At 44.0% G+C, this 25426-nt stretch overlaps 1 protein-coding gene across 5 annotated transcripts in view; it reads left to right on the forward strand.

The window, feature by feature from the left end:
* Positions 1-25426, forward strand: part of NAALADL2 (N-acetylated alpha-linked acidic dipeptidase like 2) — a 797888-nt gene that overhangs the window by 614750 nt on the left and 157712 nt on the right. For all 5 annotated transcript variants that reach the window (XM_083739414.1, XM_083739413.1, XM_083739415.1 and 2 more), the window contains one exon: positions 5004-5132. In XM_083739414.1, the coding sequence (XP_083595540.1) occupies positions 5004-5132 (129 nt within the window). The remainder of the gene's footprint in view (positions 1-5003; positions 5133-25426) is intronic.

The raw sequence follows: 25426 nt of genomic DNA on the forward strand, positions 1-25426 counted from the left end.
ACATGGGGTGCATTGCTGTGAGGGCTTTAATTGCAAATTAATGGGGAGAACAACTTAAAACTGGAAAAATTAGAATCTGAAAGAAACTCAAAGGTTTATAGATGGGTCATGGGTTCGAAACCCAAGTTGGGCAAAAGATTTCTGCATTGCAGGGTGTTGGACTACATGACCCTTTTCTTCCAACTCTTGTGTTCTATTATTCAAAGCAGCTCAGCCCCTTGGGAGTGTCTGTTGACTGAAATGTTTGCAAGGTTTCCGGCATGCCTATCAAAGAGCTTTATTGACTTAAATGAAGATGATCTCATTTTTTTAAAAAAATGCATTACAGACTCATATTTTTTTGGTGGTGACTGATGAGTCAGCAGCAAGGTAAACAAGGTGAATGAGACGCCTAAAAATTGTAGAAGGGAACTGAGCACTGCCTGCTATTAGTTCACACCAATGCAAGCAATTAATCACAAGTGCTTTTCAGAGTTCCCCCCGCAATTTGTAGACAATTAAAGTGTTCCTCCGTGGCAAACAAAAGCTAAGCAGAGTCAACTGAATGGTGAGCCTACCAGATGAAAATAATTTTCTAGAGGTATGTCAGAATCCATTGAGGGCACAAGAAGTGTTAATGAGACAATCTGTCAATCTGGTAGAAGTCCCTACCTTTCTCAGTCAATCATTGATGTGGAGGAAACTGGGTAAATAAGCAGTAAGGACAATCTAGGTGGGTGGTTAATTGGTACATGCCTGTCTGTCAGATCAGACAACAAAGCAAAGCAGAAGGAAAAGATGGATGGGAAAATGTTAAAACTTAGGATAAACACATACTAGCACATTTAATCAGAGCACTTGAATAAGATGGATCAGAACAGGTACATGTTTTACCTGGCCTGTTGTGATCCTCTGTATCCAAAACAATGAAGAATATGAAACTGTAACAGCTATTATCATATTATTATTTTTTTGGAATTGTTGCATTATCAGTTAGATTCAACTGCGGTGAATTATGGTGCTTCAGTTTATGATTCCCAATTTACCATTCCCAGCTATTTAAAATCAAACAGCACACCAAGGTAAACAGTTGCTCTCAGACTTCTGCTTTCTATTTGCAGCATGCGTAAGTGTATTTAATAATGTTGCGACGTGCCCTCCTTGAGCTACAGCATGCTGATTGACTTGAATAAAGGATGTGTGTCTCTTGCTCTAACACACACACACAATACAAATGTGAAGGAGGCTTCAGCAGCACTGCCTTTCCCCCCCTGCTGCTGAGCGAAGTGTCAACAATGCTGTTATCTCTATGGATTACCATTGGGCTTTCACATGAATGGGTCCAAGGGACGTGGGAAATAAAGTCCTAGGCAGCTAATTTGGGAGGAAGAGATCTGCACATGGGTACAGCAGTGCACACATAGGGCCCTTTCACACGAACACTGGATTTGCAGCGGTTGAGAGGAATGTCCAACACCCATGCCATCAAGAGGGGAAGGGGCAGCACTTCATGCCCAACCCTACCTCAGTGAGCTTTATCAGTGTGCCCAAAGCCTGTGGCCATATCATCAGATGGGCTTCAAGGGTTATAGCATCTGATAGTCACAGTTGTGTCTAGCAACACATGTAGCTCATCTTTGAATGTGTGGAAGTGGGAGCCCTAGTCGGGTGTTCATAAAGAAGGAATGAGCACACAGTGAGGGGAGAACTTGCTGGAGTGCCCCCTCTCATTTGAAAAGGGGAGGACAGGAAGGAATGTGCCTGTTTCACCCCCTGTCCCAAGCCACATTGCTCTCTGTGGTTTCTAGGGTGACTGTGTGTTGAGGAGAATCCTCCTATACAGGGCAGGTGCCACTACCGAGAAGGCCCTCTGCCTGGTTCCCTGTAACCTCACTTCTCGCAGTGAGGAAACTGCCAGAAGTCCCTCAGAGCTGGACCTCAGTGTCCGGGCTGAATGATGGGGGTGGAGACGCTCCTACAGGTATACTAGACCGAGGCTGTTTAGGGATTTAAAGGTCAGCACCAACACTGAATTTGCTCGGAAACGTACTGGGAGCCTATGTAGGTCTTTCAAGACCAGTGCTATATGGTCTTGGTGGCTATGCCCAGTCGCAAGTCTAGCTGCCACATTCTGAATTAGTTGTAGTTTCTGAGTCACCTTCAAAATATCTCTGTGTAGAGCACGTTGGAGTAGTCCAAGCGGGAGATAACCAGAGCATGCACCACTCTGGCGAGACAGTCTGCAGGCAGGTAGGGTCTCAGCCTGCGTACCAGATGGAGCTGGTAAACAGCTGCCCTGGACACAGAATTGACCTGCACCTCCATGGACAGCTGTGAGTCCAAAATGACCCCCAGGCTGCACACCTGGTCCTTCAGGGGCACAGTTACCCCATTCAGGACCAGGGAGTCCCCCACACCCGCCTGCCCCCTATTTCCCCAAAACAGTGCTTCTGTCTTGTCAGGATTCAACCTCAGTCCGTTAGTTGCCATCCATCCTCCAACCACCTCCTGGCACTCACACAGGACATTCACCGCTTTCACTGGTTCTGATTTAAAAGAGAGGTAGAGGGGGTGGCAGTAAGATGCTTGTGCATACTCTCTCCCTCCACCCAACATTGCAAGCGGCTGCAGCATAGGTGGTAATGGGTCACTGAGGCCCCTTACAACAGCTGGGCGAAGCTAGACTAGATACCTCCCCTTCTCCTTGGGCTGCTTTCATCCCAGAGGTCAACGAGGCTTCCTTTCGAATTGTCCTTTGTTCCCAAATTAGCATTAAAGAATGGGTATTCCTGGGGAAAGCAGTGAGGCAAAAAAAGGGGGGAAAGCACAGAGGTTTGAAGTGTGAATCTGTGCCTAGAAAGTGTGGTGCAAAAAGTGTGGATACCACCCCTCATGCTGGTGATCATTAGAAGAAAAATGCCTATCTTGCTTTGACTTGGATGCCTTTACAAGAGATTTAGCCCAATTCGTGGAGTATAAGGCTATCAATGTCTATTAGCCACAAAGTATTAAGATGGAGGGCACAAGGAGAAGGGGACGACAGAGGACGAGATGGTTGGACAGTGTTCTCAAAGCTACCAACATGAGTTTGACCAAACTGTGGGAGGCAGTGGAAGACAGGAGTGCCTGGTGTGCTCTGGTCCATGGGGTCACAAAGAGTCAGACACGACTAAACAACTAAACAACAACAAATTACTTCCACTATTGGAGGAAGCACATCACTGGGTACTAGCCGCTGGGAATCACAGGTAGGGAGAAGGCTGTTGTACTCAGGTCCTCCGGAAAAATAATCTCTCAAAGGTAAAAAGGCATTTTACCATTGTACTGTTGAGAGTGTATTAACTTATGGTCTCTGTGTGTGGTTTGTAAGTTGCACGGTCAGGGGAAAAACAATGCTGTCCAGGGTTGTAAAGACTGTGGAGAGAATAATTGGGTGCACTCTTCCAATCTTGGATCAAATCTATGCTTCCAGGTGTCATAGGAAAGCTGCACAGATAGTGCAGGACAGTTCGCACCCCTGAAATGATCTCTTTCAGTTTCTGCCTTCTGGAAGAAGGTACAGGGTTATAAAGACTAGGACTTGCCACCTGAGAAACAGTTTCTATCCAAATGAGATTTTGGTTTTAAACGCAGTGTAAGGTAGTCTCGAGGGACATGGGTGGTGCTGTAGGTTAAACCACAGAGCCTAGGACTTGCCAATCAGAAGGTCGACGGTTCGAATCCCCGTGATGGGGTGAGCTCCCATTGCTCGATCCCTTCTCCTGCCAACCTAGCAGTTTGAAAGCACATCAAAGTGCAAGTAGATAATTAGGTACCGCTCCATTGGGAAGGTAAACGGCATTTCCGTGCGCTGCTCTGGTTCGCCAGAAGTGGCTTAGTCATGCTGGCCACATGACCTGGAAGCTGTACACCGGCTCCCTCGGCCAGTCAAGCGAGATGAGCGCCGCAACCCCAGAGTCGGCCATGACTGGACCTAATGGTCAGGGGTCCCTTTAACTTTACCTAAGGTAGTCTCTGGGAAGCGGGTGGCACTGTGGGTTAGAGGGAAGAGGGTGGAAAAGCAAATTTAGGCCTGGCTCTTCTCAGGTGCTTTATGAAGACAGCGGCAGCTGTAAAACTCTAATGGAGAGATTTGACAGGGGATGCCGCCGTAACAAAGTTGAAGTGTGCTGAAATTATTGCTAAATGGAGAGGGGTATGATTTGCTTGGGATCATGTATAAGCAATGCACGGATTTTTATTTTTTTAAAAAAGCCTATTCCTTGCAACGTAGTGATGTTTTTAGAATGAGCTGTGGGAGGTGGGGGCGAAGTACCAAAAGGGCCCCTTGTAACTGACTGGAAGCAAAATTTGTTTAGTTCCACTTCAAATCATCTTTACATCAGACATAATTTTGTTACACCCCTTCTGCTCGGCGTAAAGAGCCTCTTCATAGAACAAGCGGCTCATTACTGGGAAGGCAAATGGGAAATAATTGAAATGTGGCTCATGCAGATCCCTTTGCCTTAAAAAAAACATAATAAAGTGACAACACTGGAGAAAGGATGCAATTCAAATCTAAAATAATGGTTGCCTGGTCTGAAACATCAAGTGCGTTGAGAGTGTGTCATTGATTGCATTTGAAGTTTGGTGTCTTGTCAGAGGCAAGTTTAAGATTTTTTTCCCTTCTTAAATAAAACAATTTCCTGTTATTTTTCAGTATGTAATGTTTTCATTCTCAGCTTTAGAACTGTAGAGATTCTTAATTCCTTCAGGCCCTGTTTTTCATTTTGTTTCAGACGATGTGAGAAAAGGAATTATAACCTTGCTAGAGAGAAATTAAACAAAGGCGTTCTTTGAAGTTCCTAAAATGATATTATAGAGGGTGGGGGAAATGAGTTAATTATTACTTAGAGAATTGGAGTGGGTAGTAAAACACAACACACACACACACACACACACCTTTTCTTCCCTTTGCAAGGGACTAAATGAATATTGTACATCTTAAATGTGATCCTCTTATTCAGTATGATTGCTTGTTTCAGGATCTCAAGGAAGTTCTCCAGAGGAACGCTGTGGCATATGTGAGTCTCCACGATCCAGTAAGGGGCAAAGCAGTTTTGCATAGCATCGCATCTCCTTCTCTTCAGCAACTGGCAACTGAGGTTAGAAAGGTGAGAACCTTATTCAATTCCTTGTGATGTTTAAATCAGGGGTAAAGCGAAAATTCATATTTGAAATTTGCAAATATCATGACGGTGTGCAATAAAAACCATTGCAATATCATATAATCATAAAATACAGAATGGCCAACATTGAATCAAATCCATCCTCTTAAAAACACATGGCAATAGGCGATTATATGTCAGAATTGTGGGCGCCTGTCTCGTTTCAATGGCAGCAGTGTCCCAAACTTTATGGGAAAATAACATTAGTTCATGTAGAAATTAAATATATGGGAGATAAGTGTAGGAGTCTTCCCCAGATCATCACTGTGATCAGGCATTTTATGTTTCAGCATGATATTTTTCTTCTTCTGGAGGTTTTGGTCTTCGAGAGCTTGAATGATCAAAAGTGCCCAAAGCTACAGAATTCCTGTACATATAAGCATAGATTTGTAGAGAAAGTACCTTAAGGGTAATTGAGTATAACCCCCTGCAACGCAGGAATCTCAGCTAAAGCATCCATGACAGATGGCCAACCCCAACCTCTGCTTTAAAACCTCCAAAGGGGAGTCCACTCCCTTCTGAGGGAGTCCGTGTAAAGTCTTATGTCCATGTTGGGTTGCCAGACCTCCGGGTCTGACCTGAAGTCTCCAGTTTGCCTGGCCTCCTTCAGCTGGTAGGCAGGGGGCTTGGCTCTCTAGGTGGGTAAGAGACCTTTTAATAATTTTGTTGTTTAGTCGTTTAGTCGTGTCCGACTCTTCGTGACCCCATGGACCAGAGAACGCCAGGCACCTCTGTCCTCCACTGCCTCCCGCAGTTTGGTCAAACTCATGCTGGTAACCTCGAAAACACTATCCAACCATCTCGTCCTCTGCCGTCCCCTTCTCCTTGTGCCCCCCATCTTTCCCAACATCAGGGTCTTCTCCAGGGAGTCTTCTCTTCTCATGAGGTGGCCAAAGTACTGGAGCCTCAGCTTCACAATCTGTCCTTCCAGTGAGCACTCAGGGTTGATTTCCTTCAGTATGGAGAGGTTTGATCTTCTTGCAGTCCATGGGACTCTCAAGAGTCTCCTCCAGCACCATAATTCAAAAGCATCAATTCTTCGGCGATCAGCCTTCTTTATGGTCCAGCTCTCACTTCCATACATCACTACTGGGAAAACCATAGCTTTAACTATAGCTTTAACTAACCATAGCTTTAACCTTTGTTGGCAAGGTAATGTCTCTACTTCTCAAGATGCTGTCTAGGCCTGTCATTGCCCTTCTCCCAAGAAGCAGGCGTCTTTTAATTTCGTGGCTGCTGTCACCATCTGCAGTGATCATTGAGCCCAAGAAAGTAAAATCTCTCACTACCTCCATTTCTTCCCCTTCTATTTGCCAGGAGGTGATGGGACCAGTGGCCATGATCTTCGTTTTTTTGATGTTGAGCTTCAGACCATATTTTGCGCTCTCCTCTTTCACCCTCATTAAAAGGTTCTTTAATTCCTCCTCACTTTCTGCCATCAAGGTTGTGTCATCTGCATATCTGAGGTTGTTGATATTTCTTCCGGCAATCTTAATTCCGGCTAGGGAATTTTAATAATAATAAATAATATTTAATAATATTTAAATAATATTAATAATAATAAAATAATAATAATAATAATAATAATAATAATAATAATAATAAATATTTTAAAATATATATTAAGAAGACCACGCATGCAACTTGCAAACTTCAGCCCAGCACAGGAGTGCCAACTTGGCTTCGTGACCATGGGTGCCCAGGGTCATGGATGCCATGCAGCGTGGCATGGCCCTGGCACTGGAATTTGTGGGTGCCTGACCATTCATGGGGAATTTTGTGGGTGCACCCAGGCCCCAGGGAGTTGGCACCTATGGCGCAGCAGGAGCTGGCTGCAAATTATAGCATAGAGACTCTGGGGAGAACTATCTTCCTCTGCTCTGCTCTGCTCTCCTCTCCTAATTAATTTCCATCTCCAGGGCCTGCTTCTGTGACATCACCAGGGCCCATTCCTAGGTCTCAGATTTGGCTTCTGAAATCTCAGGGACTGGGATGCTCCTGACCTACCAAGTCTACGTGAACGTCGTTTTGGAAGGTCAGGGCCTACCTAAAAATTCCGGACCACGTATCATTCTCACAGAGCAGCTTTGTTGTTTGGGCAGGTTGCCGTTTCTACCCATTAAATGATTGTCGTTACAAAGAGTTAAGTGGGCTGATGCTATATAAATAAATGAGGGGAATGGGAAATCTCCACTTAGCTTGGAATAATGTGCAGAAGCAAATTTCTTGCTCGGACGCGTTACTTTGAGGGGGTGCTCATCTTCAATTCTTTAATTGGTTGCAAGGGATGTTGTTGCTTGGCACATAAACAACATGCAAGCACTCATTTTATTTGCCTGTCATGGGAATTCTGGCTGATATACTGAATTAAAAAGAAGAAGGCTGATTTAAATATTTGGATCATTAAGCCAAAGAGGAATTCAAACAATTTGAGACCTTTGGAAAGTGAGAGTGAACTCTGTTCAGCCATGCTAATTATTGTCCACATTGATGGCAGGAGGCTTCTGCCAAGTTACATTTGTGCCTCTGACTGTTTTGTGAGGGAAGTTGCCATTTGTTGGCTGGCTGTGCTAATGAATCACCATTTATTTGGCAGACTGTCACTGGAAACTCAGAGTGGGTTGGTACGGAAATTAAATCTCCCAAATAAGACCATTAATTCATTAGTCTTGAATTTACATTCCGCATGCACAGAAGTTATCCTTGACGGATCAATTAGTTGACATTCCCCAGGGATTGCCTTGTTAGTCTGTTGCAGCGAAAACAAAAAAGAACTTTGTGGCACCTCAAAGGCCAAACAAAAAGATTGTGGCGGAAAATTTTGTGAGTAACTGAAAGAGTGCTGGTCAGCTCCTTCTCTCACATGCAATGAATGAATGTCTCCTCGTGCCATCTCTCCCACTTACAAAGCCTCACAGTTTGTATTGTACAGTGGTACCTCTGGTTACCTACTTAATTCGTTCTGGAGGTCCATTCTTAACCTGAAACTGTTCTTAACCTGAAGCACCACTTTAGCTAATGGGGCCTCCTGCTGCTGCCGCGCCATTTCTGTACTCATCCTGAAGCAAAGTTCTTAACCTGAGGTACTATTCCTGGATTATCGGAGTCTGTAACCTGAAGCATATGTAACCTAAAGCATATGTAACCTGAAGCGTATGTAACCCGAGCTACCACTGTATACTATCCGGAATCTGTGCAATTTTATGTTTTTGAGATCCGTTCTTTAGATTATGGATGTATTTTTTAATATTTTTTTTACTATATCTGAGAAGAAGAAATATTTCTCATTTACACCACTTCATAAACATTTGTTGGGGAGCAGTTTATAAATGAAGATTTAGGAATGTAAGAAGGCATTGATTTCTGCTCCAAACTATATTCGCCACTTACTTTGCTGTTTCTTTTCCACTGCACTTCAGCTTCCAAAAAAACTATGATATTTGACTCACTGCCTGCTGTGGAAGAGTATTATGTAATCAGTCACACCATTTTTGCATTGTTATGTTATTCTGCATCATTCATTTCAGTGCAAAGGAAATATAATGCAAATGTGTGGGGGGGGGGGTCATCAATCATGTATCGTTTGTGGACTGAAAACCACCACAACCATGAACAGAAATTATGAATGAACCACAACAATGAATAATGATCATTTCAGAGACCCCTAGTTCAGGCATTTGAGAGAGATCCCCCTTTGCCTTGCACAACTCATGAATCTTTCTAAAGCAACCTGCCTCATTTTGGGATGCAAGATTCATTCAGATCCACTGCACATTCATAGCAAAGGCAAATTAGCAGGGGGAGCTAATGTTGCAAAATTATTGTTGGTTTATAACCATTGGTCATGCTGGCTGGGGCTGAAGGAATCATAGAATCATAGAATTGTAAGGGACCTCAAGGGTCAAGTAGTCCAAACCCCTGCAATGCAATGGAAGCTGCAGTCCAACGATATTTCGACAGTATTATGTTGGCTACCCTTGATGAATAAGCTCTCCTAATCAGTTGGGTGCACATTTCGATAGCTCTCAACAGGCCAGCCATGTGCCACACTTATCCACGCCATCTATTACTAGCACAAAGAGGGGGGAAAGGAAACATTAATACTGGAATGAAGTTTAGGACATGGTTGCCTTGCCAGTGTAACCTATGCATTGCTGAACTTTATCCTCTCAATCTTTATAAAATCTTAAGAATTTAGGGGCTAAGACTCCGATGACAGGAGGGGAAAGTGTCTGCATGAGCAGAGATACTGTCGGCATGCAGAGGCCTGGAGGCCAGCTGACTAGCCCCGTCCCGTCCCGCTGTAAAGACCATCACCTCTGCTCCGACGTAAATCAGCGACCTGGGCTTCAGAGCCAGGGCACACTATCAGCAGATCAAACTGTGCACACAGAATAGGCATTAGGCTAATAATAATAATAATAATAATAATAATAATAATAATAATAATTTATTATTTATACCCCGCCCATCTGGCTGAGTTTCTCCAGCCACTCTGGGCGGCTCCCAATCAGTGTTAAAAACAGTACAGCATTACATATTAAAAACTTCCCTGAACAGGGCTGCCTTAAGATGTCTTCTGAATGTCAGGTAATTCTTTATCTCTTTGACATCTGATGGGAGGGCGTTCCACAGGGCGGGCGCCACTACCGAGAAGGCCCTCTGTCTGGTTCCCTGTAGCCTCACTTCTCGCAATGAGGGAACCGCCAGAAGGCCCTCGGCTTATGGAAGCATACTACAACTGCAGATTTATTAATCATAAATCAGGACAAAGAAATATGTCATCTCTCTCGTGTGTCGTCTCAGAGACAACAGCTAAAAGCAAAAGCTATACACAATGGAAGTTTGCAGCAAGTTGTGCTGGAATGTAAACAGACATGTGACACGTATGAATCCCATGTTTGTTCCTTAAGGTGGAATGGAAATGTCAACAGATACCACCTGCTCTTCATTATTTTGCTGTGATTCCGTCATTGCAGGGGGTTAGACTAGATGGCCCTTGGAGGACTCTTCCAAATCTGTGATTCTATGATTTGGAAGCCTCTGGGATTGGGATTCCCAAGCATGAGGCGAGGTTTTGTGTTTGTGTCGGCTGTATCTGCTGGGCCCTTGAGTATGTTGCATTCTGAGGGCAGCCAGTCCTTTAAATATCCTAGTCCTCAGGTTTTGAATATCAAAACAATTGCCTTGAATTGAACTCAGACAGGAACTGCGAGCCAGTAAATTACCTGTGTAATATGCAATCTTAAAAAAAGAAAGAAAGAAAAAGGTTGCACTTAAGATTCTGGCTGTCAGGTCTCGCACAAGTTTGTAGTTTCCAAATTATTTCCAAGGACAGCCTCTTGAATCCAATCTGAATTGTTACCAAAGCATGTATGGCATTTGCCAGACTAGTTGTGTTATTGTACATGTAATAAGAACAAGAGAGCACAAAGACTCAAAGCAGTAGCAGCTCCATGTCTCTTATAAAGCCTCGTTACACTCTGGAAGAGGGGGAAGTGTACCCTACGGGACTTTTTGATCAAATCCATTATGCACAATACAAAAGATTAGTAGTAATAAAAAAACAATGTGTTATGACAATATATGTGGCATAATAAAAAAAAAAATCCATTGTAGCTTCATATTAAAGGTTCCCTAACGTGAATTTGGACTATAAAGTCACTGGGTAAATTTATTCTGTAGTCTTCTGCTTAAATCTATAATTGTATAAAGTGTGCATGAAGTGAAATCATTATCTCTACTGTTGATAAAACAGTAATTGTGTCCTCGTTGTTGCTGTTGTTTGTCCTTATCTTGAATGCAGCCTCTGAGTCATTTAGCATTCTGCAAAGCAGAATTCTTGGGCTTCCTCATAAAAGAAGGTATTTGCATCTGTCAATCAAGCTTTTTAATTAACCAGAAGAGCAAACCCAAAATCATAGATCATATTTACAAAATATCTGCCAGTAATCATGTACAATGAGTTATCTCTGCAACTGAAATATCATTGCATCCCGGTGTCCATACAGAAATAAGTCACCAAAGATGAATAAATATGTTAGTCATAGCCTCTCCAGCTGCTAGGTCAGGCTTCCACTCCTGTTATCTCTCTTGGTCTGTTTTTGTGCCCAGCCTGCCAGCATATGGGATGCTCACTTTACTAACAGGGAGGTGATAGTCCTATATTCCATGAATTTGGGGAAGGGCCCTAGCTTAGTGTTGTAGAACATTTGCTGCATGCAAAAGATCTCAGGTTCAACCTCTGGGATCTCCTCATGTCTGAAACCCCAGAAAACCACTCCTGACTCCAACTTTTTGGGGATGGTGAGAACATTTGGAATGTTCTGCAGTGGGTACATGACATAACATATGTCTGGCAAGCAATCAAGCCCCAATGCGAAGTAATGATTCTCCAGCAGTTTTATGTACGTGGCTCTGTGGTCTAAACCACTGAGCCTCTTGGGCTTGCTGATCAGAAGGTCGGTGGTTCAAATCCCCGCGACAGGGTGAGCTCCCATTACTCAGTCCCAGCTCCTGCCAACCTAGCAGTTCAAAAGCATGCCAAAAAGTGTAAGTAGATAAATAGGTACCACTCTGGCGGAAAGGTAAACAGCGTTTTTGTGTCCTGCTCTGGTTTTGGTGTTCTGTTGCACCAGAAGCTGCTTAGTCATGCTGGCCACATGACCTGGAAAAACTGTCTGTGGACAAATGCCGGCTCCCTCGGCCTGTAAAGTGAGATGAGCACCACAACCCCAGAGTCGTCTGTGACTGGACTTAACTGTCAGGGGTCCTTTACCTTTTACCTATTTTTTATTTTACAAAAAGACACATCCCATCCAGAGCCCGGCATCTTGCCTGCTCGCATTTACATTTGTTGGGCAGTCTGAAGTTTCGCCCTTCCCACAGCAGGAAGGATGCCAGACTCCTCCTTTCCCCCCTTGCCCTTCCATTGCTTTCTGATTTTATTCAGACGCCTGGATCAGGAACTGAGAGCCTGACCTCTCTCCTCCTCCTCACTCCCACTCGACCCAGACTCAGACCACTGCTTATCTGCTGATTGCCTAGCAACTCTCTGCCTGCCTTCCAACTCTTCCTCTCCTTGAGAGCTAATACTTCTCCAGGAAGGAGGGTCAAACTGCCCTTTCTCGATTCTGACAGTCATCTGCAGAGTCGGACCCTCATTCATTTAGTTCAAACTCTAAGTCTAACTCATCCCCTGCACTCGGGGGGGGGGCACGTTCCCGACAACACAAAATGGTTGCCACATTGAAAAGAGCAGGAAAAGGGTAGGGGTATTATTGGGTTGTTCTTTTTCATTTATAGTTTGTGTTTTATAGTTTTATATTATGATTTTATCTTGTAAAACCTCCCTGAGACCTGCGGGTATGGGGCAGTATACAATTTTAATAAATGATAATAATAATAATAAATAATAAGAGATAGGGCCATAGAATGGTGCAGGCATGTTCCCCCCCCACTTCAATCCCCCTCTTCATCAATGGAAAAGGGCACCACCACGTTTACCCACAGAGAGAAGCTCTTTGCACCTCTCTTCCGACCAGAATGGAATGGAAAGTGTCCAATCTAGGTGTGCAATGAAACACAACATGTTTAAGGGAGTGTTCAATACAGGCATGGATTTTAAGGGAAATATTCAAGAGTAGGAGCTGGTAGGGAGGACGATAATGTAAAACCCCTGTGGATTTTGTGTTTTGAGCTTTTTTTAAAAAAAAGAAGCATGGAAACGCCATAATATCCAATTTTTCTGGTAAAATTTCTTTGAGATTCTTCTACCCTTTGCTTCTGCATGCATGACTTAAGCTGCCCCCTGCTCCACCCACAGATCTTGAACATAAGATTTCAGCCAGCTTCAGTAGAATTAACCCAACAAGCCACTTCTGATCATCAGAGGTTGGGAACTGTCGACAGGCATTGCAGGCTTCAGATTAAAAGCAAAGAAGTGACACCTTTTCTTATAAACCAAATGTCAGTTTCTTGGAGAATCAATGCCACTGCATAGATGTAAGCGTGAAGTTTAATGTTTCAAATGGATTAATTCAGCTCAAGTAAGTAAGAGATCATGCCTCATTAACGGCAGCTTTTTGGAGTATTATTACTTCAGGCACATCAGTCTCCAAGTAACTTTCCCCCCACCAAACTTAGAGTGGCATGAAAATGTAGAATGGAGGAGAGGAGATGCTGTGTGAGGGACCACATTAGAAATGCGACAGGTACTTCCTGTAGTGTTAGAGATGAAAAAGGAAAGCCACTGGGGGATGGCAGGCAGCGATAAAGCCCTTTCTATTGTGGCTTTCTGCATATGGAATTCCCTTAAAAACAGAGGATGCTGCCTTGTGCTGAATGAGGCAATTGTTCCATTGCATTGAGTTTTGTCTACTGGCAGTAGCTCACTGGGATCCCAGAAAGGGGACATGCCCAGCCTCATCTGAAGATCATAGAATCATAGAGTTGGAAGAGACCACAAGGGCCATGGAGTCCAACCCCCTGCCAAGCAGGAAACACCATCAGAGCACTCCTGACATATGGTTGTCAATCCTCTGCTTAAAGACCTCCAAAGAAGGAGACTCCACCACACTCCTTGGCAGCAAATTCCACTGTCAAACAGCTCTTACTGTCAGGAAGTTCTTCCTAATGTTTAGGTGGAATCTTCTTCCTTGTAGTTTGGATCCATTGCTCCGTGTCCGCTTCTCTGGAGCAGCAGAAAACAACCTTTCTCCCTCCTCTATGTGATATCCTTTTATATATTTGAACATGGCTATCATATCACCCCTTAACCTCCTCTTCTCCAGGCTAAACATGCCCAGCTCCCTTAGCCGTTCCTCATAAGGCATCGTTTCCAGGCCTTTGACCATTTTGGTTGCCCTCCTCTGGACACGTTCCAGTCTGTCAGTGTCCTTCTTGAACTGTGGTGCCCAGAAGATGCCAGGGATTACAAAGCAAGATGCACTACCACTGAGCTATGGTCCTACCCTGGGTCCTCAATGGGTTTCTGCCAAGAAGTAAAGCCATTTATGTTCTCCCTGGTAAGGTAAAGGGACCCTTGACCATTAGGTCCAGTTGTGACCGACTCTGGGGTTGCAGCACTCATCTCACTTTATTGGCCACGGGAGCCGGTATACAGCTTCTGGGTCATGTGGCCAACATGACTAAGCCACTTCTGGCGAACCAGAGAAGCACACGGAAACTCCGTTTACATTCCCACCGGATTGGTACCTATTTATCTACTTGCACTTTGACGTGCTTTCGAACTGCTAGGTTGGCAGGAGCAGGGACCGAGCAGCGGGAGCTCACCCCGTCACGGGGATTCGAACTGCTGACCTTCTGATCAGCAAGTCCTAGGCTCTATGGTTTAACCCACAGTGCCACCCGGGTCCCGTTCTCCCTGGTACTAGGGGTTAATTGAAGATATCTCCCATTGTTATTGGTCACTGGACTGTTGTGATAATGGTTTGACTCTTATTGGTTGCTTTTTTTGTTGGCTGGTTGGTTTTGTAAGGTTAAAATAGGGAGGAAATATGTTCCTTGGGCGGTTGTGTGAGATGACTGGTCATGTGTGGATGCCTGATTATCATCTTCTAAAGCAACTACTCTATTCCAAATTTAAAAATGGAAAGTGTAATGCTGGTGGTCAACAAAAGAGGTTAAAAGACTCTCTCAAGGCAAATCTGAAAAAGTGTAGTATAAACACCGACAACTGGGAAACACTGGCCTGCAAGCTTTCCAATTGGAGAACAGCCTTTACCAAAGGTGTCATGGGCTTTGAAGACACCCGAACTCAGGATGAAAGGGAGAAACGTGCTAAGAAGAAGGCACGTTTGGCAAACCCTCACCATGATCAACTCCCGCACAGAAACCTCTGTCCCCACTGTGGAAGGATGTGTGCATCCAGAATTGGCCTCCACAGTCACTTACGGACTCATTGTTAAAACTGTGTTTATGGAAGACAATCTTACTTGGCTACGAGTGAGAAGAAGAAGAAGAAGAAGAAGAAGAAGAAGAAGAAGAAGAAGAAGAAGAAGAAGAAGAAATGCAATTGAATTAAATGCTATCAATCAATCAGTCTAGGGTCTTCCAAACTTGGGTCTCCAGCTGTTGTAGAACTACAACTCAAATCATCCCCGGCTTCCAGGAACAGTGGTCAGGGATGATGGGAGTTATAGGCCAACAACAGCTGGAGATCCAAGTTTGGAAAACTCTGAATTAGTCAATCAAGATGAATAAAGATGGCTGGCTCAAGGTCACTGTGTGCTTCAGCCTCCTTGGAGCCTTACTTTTGTGATCAAATTATTATTATTATTATTATTATTATTATTATTATTATTATTATTATTATTTGCTTATACCCTGCCCATCTGGCTGCACCTCCTAAGCCACTCTGGGTGGCTTCTAACAGGACCTTAAAAACACAATAAAAGATCAAACATAAAACTTCCCTAAACACTGCTGCCTTCAGATGTCTTCTAAAAGCCAGAAAGTTGTTTATTTCCTTGACATCTGATGGGAGGGTGTTCCACAGGGTGGGTGCCACTACCGAGAAGGCCCCCTGCCTGGTTCCCTGTAACCTCACTTCCCACAGTGATGGAACCTCCAGAAGGCCCTCAGAGCTGGATCTCAGTGTCTGGGCTGATTGATGGGGGTGGAGACACTTCTTCAGGTACACTGGGCCGAGGCCGTTTAGGGCTTTAAATGGCCCAATGCAACACTTTGAATTGTGCTTGGAAACATACTGGGAGCCACTGTAGATATTTCAGGACAGTAGAATCCTTAGATCAAGGGTTGCCCACCTTTTTTGGGACCATCTGGAATTTTGAGAAAGTGACGTGGGTGCCAGTCACAAAATGGCTGCTGTGAGGGGGGTGTTTAACATAAGATGGCTGCCACAGGGGTGTATAGGAGAGGTCGAACCAGTGCAAAACAAAACGAAACAGTAAGAGCAAACCATCTCATGCACACTGTGGATTTTCACTGCCTTCACCGTAGGAGGTAGTGGTAGACATTAGATGACCCTTGAAGCTCTTCACAACTCTGTTATTCTCTTTGGGTAGAATACAACAGGTGGGATGGATAAAGGGGAGAAATATTGTCCAATATTGTACTTTGTTGTGCCAGCAGACATAAATCCAGCTTCCCAGGAGGCTTTTATGAACTGTAAAAGAAAAGACAAACAAACTTGTACAAAGGGTATTGTTAAAACAGGACTTATCCCCCCCCCCCTCCTTTTAGCATGTGGTATGTGTTCAAAAGAATGCCTGGCTTTAAAAAAAAAAAAAAAAACCTTTAATGTTCTTAAATGGAATTTTTCTTTCCCCTTAATGAAAGATGACGCTGTTTGTCTCTTTATGGTAATCTCTGCCTCAGAAGCTTCCCCCCTGCACACACACACCCCGAATCCCCACCAGCACACTCACACACTCCTTTTAGTTCAGCGTGGCTGGCTCAATTGCAGGGTGTTCCTCAGCGATTTGAGAAGTCAATCAGATTTCACTGAAACGTGTTGAAAACAGGGACCTTGATGTAGAAGTTTCGGCTCAGAGAGGTGGACTGCAGTCTGCGCAACTTCCCGTTCCTGATCGCCGCGTTTGAAGACAAAGCTGAAAGGGGGGGAGCTTTAGAAGTGGCAGGCTTTGAAAAACAGAGGATTAATAATTCAAAATACAATTTGTCACCCGGCGTCGTTTGACAAGCAGGCAAACGCTACTGTAATGTGCAGTAATTATCTATTCCCCCACCCGCCCGGCGTGTTGGATCAACAGTACAGGTGCCTGGAACAGCACAGTTCAAAGCATACCGTTGTGGTTGCGATTCTTTAAGCCTGTGTAAAATCCGTGAGCAGATTTTGCCCTCCCGTGTGGTGCCTTCCATGAATGTTGCACACTGGCACACACCTTTGCATTCCCACCATCTCCGATGTCTTCAAACCCACCCAAATACAGTGGTATAAAAAGGTAAAGGTACCCCTGACCAACAGGTCCAGTCGTGACCGACTCTAGGGTTGCGCGCTCATCTCGGTCAAGAGGCCGGGAGCTGGCGCTTGTCTGCAGACAGCTTCCGGGTCACGTGACCAGCGTGACTAAGCCGCTTCTGGTGAACCAGCGCAAAAAGCGGAAATGCCATTTGCCTTCCCGCTGGAGAGCGGTACCTATTTATCTACATGCACTTTGGGGTGCTTTCGAACTGCTAGGTTGGCAGGAAAATACAGTGGTACCTTGGGTTAAGTACTTAATTCGTTCCGGAGGTCTGTTCTTAACCTGAAACTGTTCTTAACCTGAAGCACCACTTTAGCTAATGGGGCCATCTGCTGCTGCCGCGCCACCAGAGCAGGATTTCTGTTCTCATTCTGAAGCAAAGTTCTCAACCCGAGGTAATATTTCTGGGTTAGCGGAGTCTGTAACCTGAAGCATATGTAACCTGAAGCGTATGTAACCCAAGGTACCACTGTAAAGAGAAGGGAGGGTCATTACATGGAGGTTATGGGGTAGAGTGTATTTGAATCTACCCACAAAGCACTTCAGAGGAAGGAAAGAAAGTGAACTGGTATTTCTACAGCTCACACTTGAGAAACACATTTGCCTCCCCAAAGAATTCTGGGTACTGAAGTTTGTTGAGAGTTGCTGGGAACTATAACTCTGCGCAAAGCAAACTATAGTGCCCATAATTCTTTGAGGGTAAGAATGGGCTTTGTGTGTACTGTGGTGCCTCGGAAGTCGAACGGAATCCATTTCGGAAATCTGTTCGACTTCCAAAACTTTCAAAAACCAAGGTGTGGTTCTGATTGGCTGCAGGAAGCTCCTGCAGCCAATCAGAAGCCGAGGAAGCCACATTGGACATTCGGGTTCCAAAGAATGTTCGCAAACCGTAACACTCACTTCTGGGTTTGCGATGTTCAGGAGTTAAAACATTGGACTGGCAAGGCCTTTGGAATCCAAGGTACGACTGTACTTTAAAAGTATAGTTTGTATGCAGCCATAATAAATACCCTGGGGAAATAAAAGAGCCTTTACATGATGCTGAAGAATTGCCTGATGTGAATTTGCAGATGGGGTGGCACTACTGAAGAGGTCTATTCTATGAGAATCATGTCCCCTCCCCATTCTTTTTTGTGGAACGTTATCTTTCGCTGTTATTGGGGAAACTGTCTTACAGAAATTTTGTCCATTATTTTACCATTTCCACCAGCTATATGGTATTCCGAAATGATGGAGTGTTTTCATGAAATTGCTCCTTTCATTAATGACTGAAGCCGGGATCAAACTCCCCAAAGCACTGTGACATTGCGTAGCACTTGTAATTGACAAGCTGTGTGGAACCCGAAAAAACTTCGCAGCGTTTTCACAAATCCTTCAGGTATGCTGATTTCATCTATGGAAGAGGTCTTCATCTACAGAACTCCATTGCTCCCTGAAAGGGATAAGAAGAAAAGGTCTTTGCCCACCACTGTTCTATTGATTTTATCTTCTGCGGCATCTTCCAAACATTTTTGTCTGGAAGATGCAGTGTGTACTTCATTTTCACTGCCAAAGTTCAGCTTTCACTCTGTAAGTTTTGAAGGTCACCTTCCAATGGAAGGAGAGAGAGAAAGAAAGAGAGAGAGAGAGAGAGAGAGAGAGAGAGAGAGGAGAAAAAGCACACCTCTGAAATATATTGTAATTTGTATTCATCCCAGATTATACTGTGCAACGTTTTTGAAACAATCAGCTTTCAGTCTTTAACGATCTGATCTCATAAATTCTGAGATAAGTCCTAGGAAAAGTGTTTTATCAGGTTGTTGTTATTGTTGGGAGGAGAGAAGGAAATCCTAGACAAGTAGCTATAGAAATCTGTATACTGTAAAGCCTGCTGTTTCTCCGCAACAGGTTTTGTATTTAGTTTCAGTTATGCTGCACTTGCTGTAATAATAAATAAAAAGAAAGAAAGAATGTCGCACAGCACACATATGCTTTAGAAGGACAAATCTAGCAGTTTAATCTCCCTCGGCACATGTGGAACTGCACAGATGGTAGTTCCACTTCAGGTGAAATCACAGTATACATTCTGGGCAGGGGTCAGCAAAGTTTTTGTGGCTTGGGTGGGTTCACGACCCCACATATGTTGTGGTGGGCCAGAGTGTGTGTGCGCACACATGCATATGCAAACACTATTTCCAGCACTCCTTCTGGTGTGCAGGAGGCGTGCACAGCTTCCCATTGGCTGCAGGAGCTTCCTGCAGCCAATGGGAAGCAGGCCAGCGTTGCGGAAGGTGGTCCCCACTCTGCTCCACGCTGGTTTAGCACAGCGCACGGGAGCCGACCGAGTGGGCAGCGGGGCTCCCCGAGCGGGCAGTGGGGCAGTGGCATAGCGTGGGTTATCAGCACCCGGGGCAAGGCAAGTAATTTGCGCCCCCTAACCCATGGATTTGCGCCCCCTAACCCGTGGATTTCCCTAACCCCTAGATGTTGCGCCCGGTGCGGCCGGCCCCCCTGCACCCCCCACGCTACGCCACTGCAGTGGGGGTCCATGGGCTGGTTAAACAACCCCCATGGGCCGGTTGTGGCCCATGGGCCTTAGATTGCCAACCCCTGTTCTTGGATATACCTGTGTAAGCATCCTTGCAGGCCTCCAGCCAGTAGAAGGCAGGGCCAATAGGGAAAATACACTTTTCTATTTCCCACTGACACCTATACTCTGTCCCTTCCTCCTACCTGCTTGCTCTCTTCTCACTCGTTTCTTGCATGAGGATCCCATGAAGGCAGCTCAAGTCATGTAGTGTAGAACCAGTGGGGACATGTGTGTGTTTTTGTGCGTGTGCATGTGCTTGTGCACACACTTTTCCCTTTTAGCAATGCTAGTGATGTATGAATGAGACAGAATGACAGGAACTCCATGCAGCACGTAACTCCCTATTTTCCAGGGACAGCCCCAGATTTACAGAAGCCGTCCTGGCCGTTCTGATTTGACCCTGAAATGCCCTGCTTTTCCTTAGGACCTCCCTATTTTCATCTGAGAAATGTTGATGGCATGCATGCAACTCCTGCTTCCAAGCTTTTAAGAGGACTCCTTTTCTCTCTCTCAACCCACAATCATATGCTTGTTCATTTTAGCTTAATTAATTAGGCCCACATTTACTGCTGCTGCTCTAATTTACTTGCCCTTCATCCTAAGGTCACAGGGTGAGTTGCAGCAATTAAAACACAATGTTAAAAACAGTTTTAAACAACTTGCAATCACAGAAATAAGGTAGGTACTAACATATGCAGCCCATGTGCCAAAAGCCTGAGTAAGGATGTCATCTTCAGCATTCCTCAAAAGTTGTATAATGAAGATGCCAGACACACCTCTGTGGGGAGGGAATTCCAAAACTTTGGGGTTGCCAGAGAATGTGAGTGTGTGGGTGTTTGGGAGTGAATCACATAGCAGAGGAGCCTCCACTTCAGGGCTGGCATAGTTCCCTCCACTTAACCGTAGCATGTCATGGTAATCTGGTACTTTGGGTCCTGTGGTTCCAAAGGCCTCCAAGGACCCATCAACATCCCATTCCCATCCTATTCAGCCCTGCTGCTTCCAGAATAGCACTAACAATGCTTCTATGCCAGCAGAACATTCTGCAATCACACCAGGTGCTTTTCCCAGAGGCAAAAGTACTTTCCCAGGATGGAACAGCACTTAAACCATATCCTGAGGCTCCTTCATCTTGTCCTTGGTTTGCTTTAGGATGGCAGCTTCAGTTGCCCTTCAGTGTGCCCTTTCCATAGTAAGCTTTCAAAAGAACTACCTGGCCCATTCATACTTGATGCTTATGAGTTAGTATTTTGAAGTGTTTCTATTAGTTTTGTATTTTTCCAATTACAATAGACTAGTTGAATTCAGTTCATAGCAATGCTATCAAAGTGTGTTTTATGCTGTTGCATTAATGGGTAATGGCAACTAGCTTCCTTCAGTGGTACAGTAGAGCCATTGTCTGCTTTGTGGTTGGCTATTAGTCACCCCCAGATCTCTGCTCCAAAAAAAAATATGTATCTTGTGTGATGACTTCACCACGTGATCAACCTCCTTACAAATGATTGTCTAAATGAAGCCACAGTGTCTACAGCTTCTACTTATCTCAAATGGAGGCATGTATGTTCAATAATCCGGCAAAGTAAGCAAGCGAAAATGCGAGACAACCAGAAATATCTCTAAGTATCCCATAAAGCTTTGGCCTTCATACTGTGCCTTCCCATATTAAATGGTACTGCCTCACACCTACCTCACAAGGGCATTATGAATCTCAATTAAGGCTTGCTAAGTGCTTTGGCTGAAAGGCAGGTTTCATAAATATTACAGCACTGTAATTATCCTGTGCAGCGGGCTGTTGAAAGAGATAAGAAGTTCCTCATCGGATGTGGTGTTTTGGAGAAAACACTGGAGGGTTGAAATTTATGATTTCTGCTCTTATACGTGTAGGATGGCGAAACTGTGTAATAATTCAGATGGTGAAAAGTATAACTCGGTGACATCTTCTGGGTCACTTGATTCATCCACCTGCACCTCCAGCTGCAGGACAATGTTCATCCTTCGCGTGGCTGTGTTTTGTTTTGTTTTGTTTTGTTTTGTAATAGGACTTCTTCCATCTCCTTTTTTGTAGAAGGCAATTGCTTACAAATATCATTCACAGGCATGTGAATTGGAAAAGTCAAGTATCACTGCACTGTCACTGACATTACTTCCAGTTCAGCACAGGAGCTTTGGATATGATTCACAGAGGGAGCAAAACCCTTGTGCCTGTGAACATCAAGTTGAGAGAGAAGGCAACATTCGCTTTACCAAAGATTAAACCAGCAAAAGGCAGAAAAAAATGAACAGCCCCAGCAAAGACTCACTCAAAGGCACACAGTAGGGGAAGCTGGGTGGCATTTGTATAAGGTATCTTTTCAAGTTTTGTTTTTGTGGATGTGATTAAATATCTGGGCAAATAGTGACATACACACACACACACACACACACACACACACACTACCCTTGCACTATAGTAGTTGGTTTGCATTGACAGCCACATATGAGTATCGAGAACTACCATACAAAGAACTACAGATGCATAATAGTGGGTGGTGACAATAACTTCAACGTTAGTATTTGGTTATCTATATCCACTACTTTTTTTAGAATTTACAAAATTCATCTGCAGAGCAATTTTGCAGTCCCCGCCAAGGAAAGCAGATGAGGAGCCATAGGATGCTGCTGACTACAAACCAAGTCTTCTCATATGTCTTTTTCTAAAAAACAACAACACATCTACCAATTTCAATATCTTATCTTTCATTCACTTATTTCAATGCCAAGTCTTCTCATATGTCATTCTTTCATCATGATGTAATTTATTTCATTCTCACATTGAGCCTCATTTTTTAATTTATCTTCCCATCTCCAGTATCCTTTGATATGAATTAATTCCTTGTTGTTGTGTTATTTTGTTTTGCATGAGCCACCTTGCTGCAGTTAATGCTGAGGGGAAATAATTTTTCACTGTCCCTCATTTCTCCCCACCACTGGCATTTTCATTAATATTCCTTTTTACATGCTGAAAACACATTCATTGCTAGTGTCACACTGATCTTTGGTTTTTATGTCAGCCTCCTTGTTGTTATGCCAAAAGTGTGTAAAACGTGGATTCTTTGCCTGCAGATTTTATCCACTTGTGTAAAAAGTGGTGGGGAAATGTCATGGCCATTTCTATATTCCCCATTATACCCAAAGGGCGGGGGGAGCAGACTTTCAGATTTAGCAGGTCTTGTTCAGGCCTGAATAACCAACTGAATCAATACAGACTGAGTTCTTTCTCAGTGCTGCAGATACAAAGCCAATGTTGTGGCTGGCACACCCCTTAATACAATCTTTTTCATATATTTTCTCCAGAGGAGAGTATATTATTATTACTATTGTTATGTTATTTATTTATGCACACCAGCTGTCAAATACGGTTTAGTGAATATTCGGCATTCTGATCCACGGGGGATAATTTTTACGGAAATATTCTGGGGCAATATTCTTCGGCACCAGTTTCTAAATTACACAAAAAAAATTGCCATTTACATATAAAATCATTCAAACACAGAAAAGCCAAAACACTGATCTTGTGATATGACCCACATATTCTGAAAATGCCAGAAGTGCTTTCCATTGGTCTAAGTCCAGCACAAATTCATTCACCTTGCATTGAAGAGCAGGTTTTCCCAGAAGCTTACAAGGCAGAGGAGGAATTTTGAACATCCATTGTTCTTTCTGTTATCACCTAGGTTGCGATGAGTGCACTAAGTGGCCAGTTTCTAGCTGTCTCAGCATGGCTTTTCCAGCCTACTGAGAGGATGAAAGAGCAATAGATTGGCATTTGCTTGACTTCTGACACTTTAGCCATTCCAGGTCAAGCTTATGAAAAATCTCAGCTTGATGTCTTGGGTCTGCTGATTTGCACTTCCTCTATTAGGTGTTCTCCTGGGTAAGAGTGCCAACTCCGCAGGTAGCAGTACAGGAGACCAATCTGCCTTTTTTCAGTGTGTGGGCAGATTGGGGGTGTTGGTTGCACAGTGCTACTGGTGAATTTGAGAAAGAGAGGTGAGGATAGTGCTTGGATAAGAGGAGGTGCCAGCAAGAAAATGCAATGCAGGGATGGGCAGACTTCAGGTTTATCAGACCTACATCTTTTTTACTTTTTCTTTTTACTGGATTGCTGAGATCTACCAGTCTGGGCCAGGTGTGAAAGAAATGCAGATAGCATTCAAGGACAAGATGTCTCTGAGCACATTCTAAGCAAAAGAATTTGTTTTCAATAGGAGAACTTCTCTCACCTCACAGTCTATTCACATAAAAGTCTATCCCGGTTAGCTTTGTTAATTTCAGCTCCTTAATTTTAGTGGAGAAAATTTTGTTCTTGCTACTGGTAAACAATTGGGAGTCAGAAAACCATGCTGATTTACTGCCAATGAATTACAGTATATATTTGCCATTAGATCTCAGTTTGCCCATTCCTGTCCTAATGCACCCATTTTTTTATATATTGCCCCCTCCACCCAGCTAGTGTCTTTAAAAAGCTTGGAGTGGTATGTTTTAGCTGAAATCAGGGTGGTGGTCAGTGGATGGGACTTACAGTTCTTATTGCACCCCCCACCGGCCTTTTCCCCTTGTGGTCAAGAGCATTCATTCACCAAACAATGATGAGTTTGCAAATTTGAAAAGCTGGAAGCTGTACGCTGGCTCCCTCGGCCAATAAAGCGAGATGAGCGCTGCAACCCCAGAGTCGATCACGACTGGAGCTAATGGTCAGGGGTCCTTTACCTTTTTAAGAGGCTTTGCAAGAATTGAGTCAGGGCACAGTAGCATTCCGCATTTTTTTTAAAAGCTAGTGAACCAGTATTTTCAGATACAGGACTAAGAAATGTCCTGTTCAGGCATCCGATGAATGTTTGTGGGAATGAGTTGTTGGAGAGGTTGTGTGGCTACATGTGGTCATGATTGTAGGAAAAGTTATTTGTTGTAGCCCTGATCGGAGGAATAGACTTTTGCTTGAACAGTTATTTCCTAGAGGGAACCAGAGCAAATATTATCTGAACCCACTCTAGGGCTCCACTTTAAATTGAAGACACACAGGGAACCCTAACCCCAACCATATTTAAGCACTATTTTTAAAGTAGAAGTTGATATTAGCACAGCATCTTTGCTGCTTACCTTGCCCTGCAGCAGGCTTAAATTTTAGCAGGAAGCTTTGCAACTGTTCTGTGTGCATCTGATAGCTAGCTTGGCTCCTTACTGTAGTGTGAAGCATGTTGAGGAAATCACACAGCAACATTCAGTCAAGAAGGATCAATGGGATTCAGTGCACAGGGAGGTCTTGTTGTCTGGGCAGCCTAGGACCTCCAGGCACACTGCTCAGGCTTGCACCTTGGATAGATGGCTTTGGTGTTGCTAATCAGCAAAACAAACACAGGAGGCAGCAGTTGTGAGTTACCGGCCTCTGCAACCACAGCAGGCGCTGCGATTGTCTTCACCCCTGAAGGCACACTCCATTGTCTCTCGAGACAGATGCATGCCAACAATGATTACAATGGAACTCTAACTCTGCTCCTAAAATCCACAGAAATGGCTCCCGCAACCACCCACTAATTTTATTCTGACTATGTAGGACTTCAGCAAATATATATCCAATGTCATATATATGGGTTTTTTAAAATGAAAATCCTTATTTACTTTTATTATGAAGTATTTGAAAACCCTAGAGTCAGGGGATATAG

Source organism: Podarcis gaigeae (genome assembly GCF_964106915.1).
Source record: "Podarcis gaigeae genome assembly, chromosome: 5".
NCBI lineage: Eukaryota > Metazoa > Chordata > Lepidosauria > Squamata > Lacertidae > Podarcis > Podarcis gaigeae.